Source organism: Tupaia chinensis, unplaced genomic scaffold, assembly GCF_000334495.1.
Source record: "Tupaia chinensis unplaced genomic scaffold, TupChi_1.0 Scaffold000381_1, whole genome shotgun sequence".
NCBI lineage: Eukaryota > Metazoa > Chordata > Mammalia > Scandentia > Tupaiidae > Tupaia > Tupaia belangeri.
Window position 1 is genome coordinate 21,836 of NW_006159883.1, and position 11,296 is coordinate 33,131.

At 41.4% G+C, this 11,296-nt stretch overlaps 1 protein-coding gene across 3 annotated transcripts in view; it reads right to left on the minus strand.

The window, feature by feature from the left end:
• The window catches only part of SSB (small RNA binding exonuclease protection factor La), a 21,550-nt gene that overhangs the window by 6,665 nt on the left and 3,589 nt on the right, over positions 1–11,296 (minus strand). For 2 of the 3 annotated variants that reach the window (XM_014589786.2, XM_014589787.2), the window contains 5 exons: positions 7,090–7,193; positions 6,832–7,006; positions 5,384–5,491; positions 4,655–4,755; positions 2,700–2,771 (listed from right to left, as the gene is read on the minus strand). In XM_014589786.2, the coding sequence (XP_014445272.1) occupies positions 2,700–2,771; positions 4,655–4,755; positions 5,384–5,491; positions 6,832–7,006; positions 7,090–7,193 (560 nt within the window). Of the gene's footprint in view, positions 1–991; positions 1,035–2,699; positions 2,772–4,654; positions 4,756–5,383; positions 5,492–6,831; positions 7,007–7,089; positions 7,194–11,296 lie in introns of all 3 variants that reach the window. The other variant, XM_027773838.1, reaches the window with a different exon arrangement.

The window sequence follows — 11,296 nt, forward strand, 5'->3', positions numbered from 1 at the left end:
TTTTCAACCTGCCAGGGCCAAAGAAGAATATCCAAAAGAACTTTAGGCAGGCAGGCTGCTAGGTAGCAACTGCCTCAAGTGGGTTCAAATCATAGCTGGCCAAGTAGGATCTGGGCTCCCTTAAAGGCTATAGACACAGCCTTTTGAGTGACAATTAGTTACTACCTGTGTAAATCTAGTTATAAACTGTCTCTGGGTTTAAGTAATTCTAGGCAATACTATTTGTATATTACATGAGTGCAGTGACAACCATACATCTTACATATTTTCCTTAAAGAGAGACCAGCAGGTAGCACAGAAGTAATGCATAGTTCTGCGCTGCTGGAACACACAGGAAGGTCATGGATTTACACCCTTCTCTGTACATGCCCAGAATTGGAGGTAGACTGTAGTGTGAAAATCCTGTTGAGAGTGCCTATCTGTCTGTCCACCTATCTTAGAAAAAATAAACAAACTTTAAGAATAAAAAAGGCCGATCCCCTGGCTTGGTGACTAAGAAAGCCAGACCCATGTGGCCTAAAACACACTTATGCATGTGTACATGCATGCCCAAAATCATATGACAGTATGGAGAAACCCAGAAGGGATTGTCTCATGACAATGCCCCACTAAGGAGTGCTTTCTTCCCTCCCTCTCTCTGGTCAGCACAGCACAGGTACACTCTGGAAATAAAAAAACCCAAAAACTCAAAAATGGGCAAATCTGGGCCAGCAATGTGGCTTGGTTAAGGAAGCTGGATCTCATATGACCAACCGTGGTCTGAATCCTAGTCCAAACGCTCAAAAAACATGCCGTGTGTATGTGTGTGTATACCCAAAAACCCAACGGGATAAAGAAATGGAGGAAAAGGGACTGCAGCATGATCATGCCTCATGGAGGCGGTGCTTTCTCCCTTTCCCTCTGGCAAGTGCATGTACTCTAGCAAAATCCCAGATTTTTTAGTTATAACTTTGAATTATAGATGTATTATACAACAAGAATATATACTTACCATTTCAGCATCTTCTGCTAACTTCTGTTTTTCTTCTTGCTCTCTACAAATAAAAATGTTCTAATTATAACACATTCCATTTTACATAAAAAATTAATCCCTAATAAAGTTAGCCTAGCCATGGTAGCACACGCTGGGTAAACGCTGCTACTTGGCAGGCTAAGGCCACAGGGCAACCCCGGGATTTATTCCTGGCCCACCCTGAAAGCCGGGAGCGGTGGCGGTGGCAGTGGTGGTGGTGGTGGTGGTGATGGTGGCGGTGGTGGTGGTGCTGGCGTGGTGGTGTGCGCCTGTTGTCCCAGCGACTCTGAAGGCTGAGGTGGGAGGATCGCGACATAGTGAGACCCTGTCTAAAAAAAATAATAATAAAAAATAAAAAAAATAAAAATGATGTAATTAGAATGTGTTTTCATTTATCATAATAAGAAAATTAAATCCTAATAAAATTGGGCCAGCTGCAGTAGCGTGCTCTGGTAGACACAGCTACTTGGCAGGCTGAGGCAACATGGGAGGCCCGGGCTCAATTCCTGGCCCACCCTGAAAGTCGGGCGCGTTGGCGTTGTTGGTGGTGTTGGTGGTGGCGCGAGCCTGTAGGCCTCGGTAAGCTGAGGCAGGAGGATTGCGAGTTCGCGGCCAGCGTGGGGCACGTGGGGAATATAGCGAGGCCCTGTCTGAAAGTGCCGGGCGTGGTGGCGCGCGCCTGTTGTCCCAGCGATTCGGGAGGCTGAGGTAGGAGGATCGTGACATAGTGTGACCCTGTCTAAAAAAAAAAAAATAAAAAAAATAAAAATAAAAAAATAAAAATCCTAATAAAGTTAATCTTGATCATGTTCACTAAACTACTTAATAACCAAACTCAAGTCTTTAGGTTGTCTAATCCTCTAGTGCTACACTAAAACACAATGTGGCCCCCAGATTATTAAAGCAGTTTAAGATTGCAATGTTTCACTAGCAAGAAAGAAGCCTACTTACTACTCATTTCAGAGCTCATCAGCTCTTCCCAGAATCACTAACTCTACCCTTTTCAAAGCTTTAAGGAAATCAAAATGTCACAATTAGTTCAATATACTTACCGTTTAGCTCTTAATTTTGCTTCTACTTTATGCTGTCTTCTTTCTGCATTTTTTTTTGCAAAGTAATCTTCCCTAAGGGATATATAAGCAATGTTACACATTTTCTATCAATATGATGACCTAAAAATTCAAAATACACCAGGAAGTAGTCGCGGCTGCTCGGTAAGCTGAGGCAGGAGGATTGCGAGTTCGCGGCCAGCGTGGGGCACGTGGGGAATATAGCGAGGCCCTGTCTGAAAGTGCCGGGCGTGGTGGCGCGCGCCTGTTGTCCCAGCGATTCGGGAGGCTGAGGTAGGAGGATCGTGACATAGTGTGACCCTGTCTAAAAAAAAAAAAATAAAAAAAATAAAAATAAAAAAATAAAAATCCTAATAAAGTTAATCTTGATCATGTTCACTAAACTACTTAATAACCAAACTCAAGTCTTTAGGTTGTCTAATCCTCTAGTGCTACACTAAAACACAATGTGGCCCCCAGATTATTAAAGCAGTTTAAGATTGCAATGTTTCACTAGCAAGAAAGAAGCCTACTTACTACTCATTTCAGAGCTCATCAGCTCTTCCCAGAATCACTAACTCTACCCTTTTCAAAGCTTTAAGGAAATCAAAATGTCACAATTAGTTCAATATACTTACCGTTTAGCTCTTAATTTTGCTTCTACTTTATGCTGTCTTCTTTCTGCATTTTTTTTTGCAAAGTAATCTTCCCTAAGGGATATATAAGCAATGTTACACATTTTCTATCAATATGATGACCTAAAAATTCAAAATACACCAGGAAGTTACATGTTTTTCTATGTAGTAGCCCAGGGCATGTTTACTGAATTTTTAAAGCATAGTCAGAGTTGTACAGCCATTGCTATTCCAAAAAGAAAGCCTGAATCCATTAGTAGTCTCATGTTAATCTGATGTTTATTTTGTTTCAGAATTTTCTATATTAATTTTACAAAGGGTGAGAAATCTGAAATTCTTGAAGACCCAAGAATAGTTGCACTTAAGAGAATTTAATACTGATAGCATGACTCATCACAGTGCACCTCTCAGTCGTGTTCAGTACACAGCATTTAGAAGATTGTACAAATGCAAAAGTAGGGAGCTATGGGTGAATTAATAACAAAAATGCTCTAGTTGGTATTCATTTTTATACCCACACATAAAAATGCATTATACACTATAAAAATACAGACATATATACATTATAAAAAATAAATACAGGGGCCAGCAGGTTGCATAGTGGTTAAGGTGCTGGATTCCCACATGGTCAACACCAGTTCAAGTACCAGGCCCAGAGGCTTGAAACTCACATAGGGAGTGTATGTATGTATACCCAAAATCCTGAGAGGAAAATGGAGGAGAAAGGATTGCAGTATGGCCATCCCCACTCCACCCAGGGATGATTTCTCACTTTTTCTCTTAAGAATTATTTGTTTTATTTATTCATTCACTCATTTAAATTTGACCTTATAAAGACACACAGAGAGAGAGGGCAGTTGAGAAAGCAAGTCAGCAGGTCCAGGACTCAAATCATGGTGGTCATGTGAAAGTATCCAGCACCTTAACCGTCATGCCACATGCCAGACCCTCGCTGGTCCCATTCACTTTTTGTCTCTCTCTCTGGAGAGCACACACACCCTATAACAAAAATTTTTCTTTAAAAAAAAAGGGACAAACCAGCAGGTGGTATGGTGGTTAAGGTGCTGGACTCCCATGGGGTTAACTGCGGTTTGAGTCCTCAGCCCAGAGGCTTGAAACTCACACTGGGTCTGTATGAGTGCCCAAAATCTCAAGGGAACAGAAGACAAGAGATTGTGGTGTGGCCATATTCCCTGGGAGGGTGATTTCTTGCATTCTGTATCTCTCTGTCTCTTCAACAAGTGCATATGCCACATGGCAAAATTCTCTTGGGGCCAGCAGGTGGCATCGTGATTAAGACAGCTGGACTCCCACATGGCTGATCATGGTTCAAGTCCCAGACCTGGTAGCTTGCTTTCTCACTTTCCTTCTCAATCTCTGGTCAACTTCAATAAAATAATATTAATAAACTCTCCAAAAAAGAAAGAAAAAGAAGCACAGATGAAAACGGTATAGAGTGGGACCAGCAGTTAGCATAATGGCTATGTCGCTGGACTCCTATGTAGTCAACCGCGGTTCGAGTCCCGGACCTGGTGGCTTAAACTCACGCCGGGCGCATGTGCGTGTGTGCCCAAGATCCCAAGAGAATGGAGAAGGAATTGCGGTATAGCCATGCCCCCTTGAGGGATGATTTCTCACTTTCTATCTCTGTCTTTCCAGCGAGCGCATGCCCCCTATAGCAAGCACCTGCCCCCCCATGGGGGGGGGTGCGGGAGGGGGCAGGACGGTATAGTGATTTATTTTTCAACCACACAAAAAGCCTAAATTTTAGCATCTAGCCTGTTAAGTTTCATATATAAAGTAAGTATCTTAGACTAGGCAAAGAACTAGCATATCTGAAAGGATGCCTAAGGATCCTAAGGATACTAAAACAGGGCATGCTACTCCATGCTCATTACCCTAGTGTGTCAATTCCACATAACTAAATTACCAGAAGAAATATCAACAGAAAGACTTACTTGAAAAGTATTAACATCTCTGTGCCTTTGTACTTCTGACCAGGAGTCTCTACAAACTTCTTTGCAGATGCAATGTTTTCAAACACAGCAAATATTGATCCCTATAAAAAGGAAATGGTTAAAAGTAATAGGTTAAAAGTAATGTTCTATGTGTTTTCACAATTGGAAAAAGTCTACATTGGGCTGGCTCCAAGGCTAGGTGCTTAGGGCAGATGGAGCCAACAAGTCAACCTTTTGTTTCAAGCCCCAGACTTAGCAGCTTAAGAAACACCCAAGTTGGGGGACCAGCAGTTAGCGTAATGGCTATGTCGCTGGACTCCCACCTAGTTGACCATGGTTTGAGTCCTGGACCCAGTGGCTTAAACTCACGCCAGGGGCATGTGCATGCATGCCCAAGATCCCAACAGGGGAAGGGACTGCAGTATGGTCATTCCTCCCCGGGGGGTGGGGGTAGTGTGTGTGATGCATCGCTTTCTGGCTGGCTGGCGAGCTCACATACCCTATAGCAAAAACCTCTCCACAAATTTTTTAAAAAAAAGAAAAGAAAAGAAAAAGAAACACCCAAGTCATGTATAAGTGCAAGGGTTCCCAAAATCCAGACAGGAAAAAGAGATGGAGAAGGAATTGAGGCGCAACTATTCCCCAGGGGATACAACATACCCCCTCTCTCTGGCATATTCACATGACTTCTAGCCAAAAAGAAGAAAAGTCAGTGTAACACAATCATACCTTAAATGCTTTCTGCAATGTTCTTCTCATCTGAATATTTAGTATTTCACCTTTACCTTCTAACCATTCCTTTATATCATCAAGGGTTGCATCAGTTGGGAAGCCTTTCTGTAAGAGTAGGGGAAAATACAGTGATTTTTCAAGTAAATAATTTACCAGAACCATTTATTTTGTCTTGAAATGAAGCCAGAATATACGTATCAATCTCTTCTCCCTCCCTGTCTAATCCCTTTCGGCAGTCTTGGTTAAAAGCCATTATTCTGGGCCAGCAGGTAGTACGGAGGTTAAGGCTCTGGATCCCTCGTGGCTGGTCGAGCAGTTTGAGTCCGGATGTGGAGGCTTGAAAATCACGCAGGTTGCCTTTGTGTGTGCCTAAAACCTTGAGAGGAGACTGGACAAGGGATTTCAGCATGGCCATTCCCCCTTAAGGTTGATGTCTCATGTGTGCCCCCCCACCACTTCCTAGCACACAAGCCCTTTAACAAAAACTTTAAAAAAAAAACACATTATTTTCCAGTGCTAAAAAAGTGACTCATCTGAGATTTGCTTCAAAATAATGCAATGGGGTAGAGATAGGACAAGATTTACGTGGGCCAGTTCTGTGGTCAGTGGAAAAGTCGGAAAAAGCCTGACTTAAAAAAAAAAAGAAAAGAAAAGCCAGGGGTCACATGGCAACCATAGCTTGAATCCCCAACCTGGTCCAACTGAAACACACCAGGCACATGCCTAAATTTTGACAGGCTAGAAGAAGGGGATCGCACTATGACCACATACTGTGAAGGGTGCTCGTGTCTGTCTCTCATTCTCAGGTACACGCACACACACTATCATGAGCAAAAGAAAACAAAAGATTATTCATGTGTTCACTGCTGAAGTTAGGAGATGGTACATTATACAATTCAATTTATTTCTGTATGCCTGAAATTCTCCATAACCAAAAAAACATTTAAAATCAGTATGCTGGGACCAGCAGGTAGCGTGGTGGTTAAGGCACTGGACACTCCCACATGACTGACTGCGGTTCGAGTCCCAAACCTGGAACCTTACTTTCTCACTCCCCCTTCCTTCTCTGGTCAAATTAAAATAAATGAATGAATAAACTTTCTTTATTTAATAAAGTATTTTTTAAAAATCAATATGCTAAAGAAAACTGCTAACAGTTTTAGCTACTGAAAAATAAGAATTGCTGATAGGTGCTGGGTGCTTACAATATTCCACAGATCTTATCCAAAGGTATATGGTTTTTTTCATTTAATTCTCACAACAGTTCTATAAGATAAGAAAAAAATCCACATTTATGAAGATAAATCTTAGGGAGATTTAAGAACATTGTCAGGACTCATCCTAAGTGGTGAAACTGTGATTTCTGAGCCATTGCTCTTATCTACTCTACTGAACTTTCTTTTTAAATAAATGTGAGTCATTAAATGCAATAAAGGGATACTTACAATATAAACAGATCTGTTTTTAACATCATTTTTATACTCATCAGTCACTTCAGGGAGGGGTTTGCTTGGAGACCTCCTGATTTTAGTTTTATCTTCACTGATTTCCATGAGTTCTGCCTTGGATTTGCTCAATGCTTCCACTATTACATTAAAGTCTGTCGTTAGACGGTTTAACCTGAGGCATACACAACATTGTAAGACTCAATAGCAGCACTCATTATTAACAGAAAATCCAAAGATATTTTAAAAGATTTTTACCTGTTGAATTTTATCATTATCTCCAAAGGTACCCAGCCTTCATCCAGCTTTATCTGTTCCTTTAAAAACTTGTCCCGTGGCAAATTGAAGTCTCCAAAATAATACTGTGAGATAATTACAATATATTTCAGAACACTGTTTAAAACTAACTCCAAGTTCTAGTTTTCATTGTTGTTATTTTAATTTGTCAAAAGACAAAAGTGCTTGGTGGGGAAAGACAGACCAAGGGTTGGGGAAATGGTCATACTACAATCCCTTCTCCTCCATCCAGCTATGGTTAAGGCAGCAAGATTTCACATGCAGATCCCACAACTAGGCCAGTATGAGTCTTGTAGCCAGTTGATTGAGAGGCACAGTGGGCATGTGTTCATACATGCCCAAAATCCCAAAAGGAAGAAGAAATGGGAAGTGAGGGGGACATTGGTGTGACCATCCCCCATTGGGGGTACTTTCACTCTCCATGTCTTTCTGGCAAATGTGTCACCCTCTGACAAAAATGTAAAAAAAATAATAGAGCTAGGTGAGCCAGATGGTAGTGCAAAGGTAGACCATGACACTCTGTGAGGCAATCCCACATGGGAAAGTTCCTGGTTCAAGTCTGCAGACCTCTCTGAGCATACCAGGCACAAATGTGCCTGTGATCAGTGGCTATTTGAGGAACTGAATGGCAGTATCAGAACTTGTCAGGGGTGCCATGTCTCATCTCTGGTTCAGGGAAGAAATAGAAAAATAAAATTTAAGGGCCAACTAGCAGTCAGATTCCACATGGGGAACCAACCATGTGGTTCGGGTCCCGGACCCAGTGGCTTGAAAAAACACGCCAGCCACTTATGCATGCATGCCCAAAATCCACAAAGGAGGAAGAGATGGAGAAGGGAATGCAATGTGATCTCCTATTGGTGTTTTCTCAACTGCTCCCTTCCCTATCTCTGTTCAGGAAGCACACATGCCTTCTGGCAAATTAAAAAGGAAAGAAAAATTAACTTTAAGAGATGGGGCCAGCAGGTGGCATAGAGGTCAAGGCAGCTAGATTCCACATAGCTGATGGTTTGAATCCCAAACTTGGCACCATGAAAACCATGCTGAGCACATGTGCATGTGTACCCAGATTTCAGAGAGGAGAATGGAGAAGAGACCACTGCATGGTCATCCTCCCTTAGGGGTGATTTCTCACTTTCTCTCTCTCTCACTTTCTCTCTCTCTAGGAAGCACACATGCCCTATAGCAAACTAAACTAAACTAATTAAAAAACACAAAAACAAAAGAAAGAAAAAAACTAGAATAAGCTGGCTAATCACTTAATTTTTAAAGTTAAAAAGTGACTATTGGGGCCAGCACATGGCATGGTGTTAAGGTGCTGGACTCCCACCATGGCCAACCACGGTTCAAATCCTGGATCTGGTAACTTACTCTCACTTTTCCTTTCTCTCTCTGGTCAAATTTAAAAATAGTTAAGAATGACAAACAAAATTAAATAAATAAATAATAGTAACTTTAAAAGTAAGTGACTATATACTGAACTTAAGTGTAGAGGCATTCTTTCCATGCCTTTTCCCCTGGGTTTTAAAATTCATATAACTTTCAGAAATTAAAGAGCAAAAATTATGCATGTTACTGCATATCAATATGAAAAAGCTTACATAACATATCAAAACATACTTATTGCTAAACTATATTTTTTCTTAATTTTGTTCGTATTTTCCTATGATAAATCCACAGAATATAATGTTAAATAATGATCTTCATGTTAATCTTAAAATTTTGTGATGTCCTTTCCTTTTTTCCAGTTTTAGTATCATTCCTCAATGACTTTTGTAATTTTACACTTACTTAGTTATTCCTTTTTAAGAGAGGTTTTTGCTATAGGGTATACATGTGCTCACCAGAGAGACATAAATCTCCCTGGGGAGATGGCCACACTACAATCTCTTCTCTATTCTCCTCTCAGGCTTTTGGACACACAAGCACACAGCCTGAGTTTTAAGTTGTAGGTCTGGGAATGGAACTACAGTCAACTACTTGGAAGTCGAGTGATATAACCATTAAACCACCTGCTGATTCTTATTTTTTTAAAATGCAAAATTAGGGACACCATCTACTAAGTGGCTAAACTCCCAAGTGATTTGACTCCCGGACCTGGCAACCTAAAACTCACGCTGGGCACGTGCGCATGCGTGCCCAAGATCTAGAGAGAACAAAGAAGGGATTGTGGCCCAGCTTGAGTTTTAGGCTGCCAGGTCCAGGACTCGAACCACAGTAGACTACGAGAGAGTCCAGCGACATAATCTTTATGCTATCTGCCGGTCCCAGCAAAATTAGTTTTTAAAAATGCAAAACACTGCTGATTTATTTTATTATAGAAATGCCTCTCTTGGGACCAGCAGTTGGTGTAATGGCTATGTCGCTGGACTCCCATGTAGTCAACCACGGTTCAAGTCCCGGACCGGGAGGCTTAAAAACTCACATCGGGCACATGTGCGTGCGTACCCAAGATCCCAAGAGGAGAATGGAGGACAAGGGATTGTGTTGTGGTCCAAGATCCCAAGAGTGATTTCTCCCTTTCTGTCTCTGTCTTTCTGGTGAGCAAACATGCCCTATAGCAAAAAACCTCTCGGAAAAAAAAGAAATGTCTCCCCAGTGTTAGACTGCAAATTGAGTTTCCTTCTCTTTAGTCCTTTCAAAACAAGGACTAAAAATGTATTTAAAAGTTCTGAGACATACAGAAGGAAAATAACTTTTTACGTATAGCTCTTATTTATTTTTAAAGAACTTAGAGAGAAAGCAAGCAGTCAGGTCCAGGACGCAGACTGTAGTCAGCCATGTGGGAGTCTAGCACCTTACCCATCATGCAATTTGCTGGCCCCTGTATAGCTCTTAAGGGGGGGGGGGAGAAATCCTTTGACTTTCATGTGCCCAGCAAGACATTCTACTCACAGATTTGAGGTTCTGGATTCCAAGTTTGGAATTTTCCAAAGTTAATAAAAACAGAACTGACACACAAATATACATTATGATGAATGTAATTATTATTCTTCTTGATAGTCACTGTCTCTAGTTTATTTAAAAGATTTAAAAAAAAAAAAAAGCTTTGGGACCAGCAGTTAGCGTAATGGCTATGTCGCTGGACTCCCATGCAGTCGACCACAGTTCGCGTCCCAGACCCTGTGGCTTAAAACTCACGGTGGGCGCATGTGCATGTGTGCCCAAGATCCCAAGAGGAGAATGGTGGAGAAAGGATTGTGGCGTGGACATCCCCCCAAGGGGGTGATTTCTCGCCTTCTGTCTGTCTGTCGAGCGCACATACCCTATAGCAAGAAAACCTCTCAAAAAAAAAAAAAAAGCTTCTTGGGTCATCCAGTGGCACGATGGTTAAGGCAGCAGGATCCCATTTGGTCAACTGCATGGTCTGAGGCCCAGACTTAGAGGCTTGAAAAACACATTGGGCATATGTGCATACATATTCTTCCAAAAGGAGAATGGAGAAGGGATTATAATATGGTTATCTCGCCTGGAGGATGCATTCTCACTTTTCCTCTCTCTCTCTAGCAAGTACATGCACCCTATAGCAAAATACTAATAATTTTATTAAACTACTTGCAGTTTTAAAATAAATAAACCCTATTTTTTCCAAAGAAAAAAAAGAAGACTGTTTACCATACTTAAGCATAGAGGCATTTTTTTTCTCAATATAATAAAAAAGGAAAACGCCAAAATATCACTATTTAGAATGCCAAAAATAGCATAAAAAGTAAAAGACAACCAGAAGGTTCTTAAGAATTCTTACATATTGGGGACCAGCAAATGGCATAATGGTTATGTGGCTGGACTCCCACATGGTCAACCATGGTTCAAGTCCTAGAATTGGTAGCCTAAAAAAAACTCATGCCGGGCACATGTGCATGTGCACCCAAAATACCAAGAGGAGAATGGAGCAGAATGGAGAAGAGATTGCAGCATGGTCACCTCCTCTGGGATGGTGATTTCTCAGTTTCTGTCTCTCTGGCGAGTGCACATGCCCTATAACAATCTCTCTTAAAAACCAAAAATCTTATCTATTCAGGACCAACAGATGGCATAATGGTTACATCACTGGACTCCCATGTAGTCAACCATGGTTTGAGTCCTGGACCTGGCAGCTTAAAACTCATCCCATGGGGTGTGTGTGAGTGTGTGTGTGTGTGTGTGTGTGTGTGTGTGTGTGTGTGTC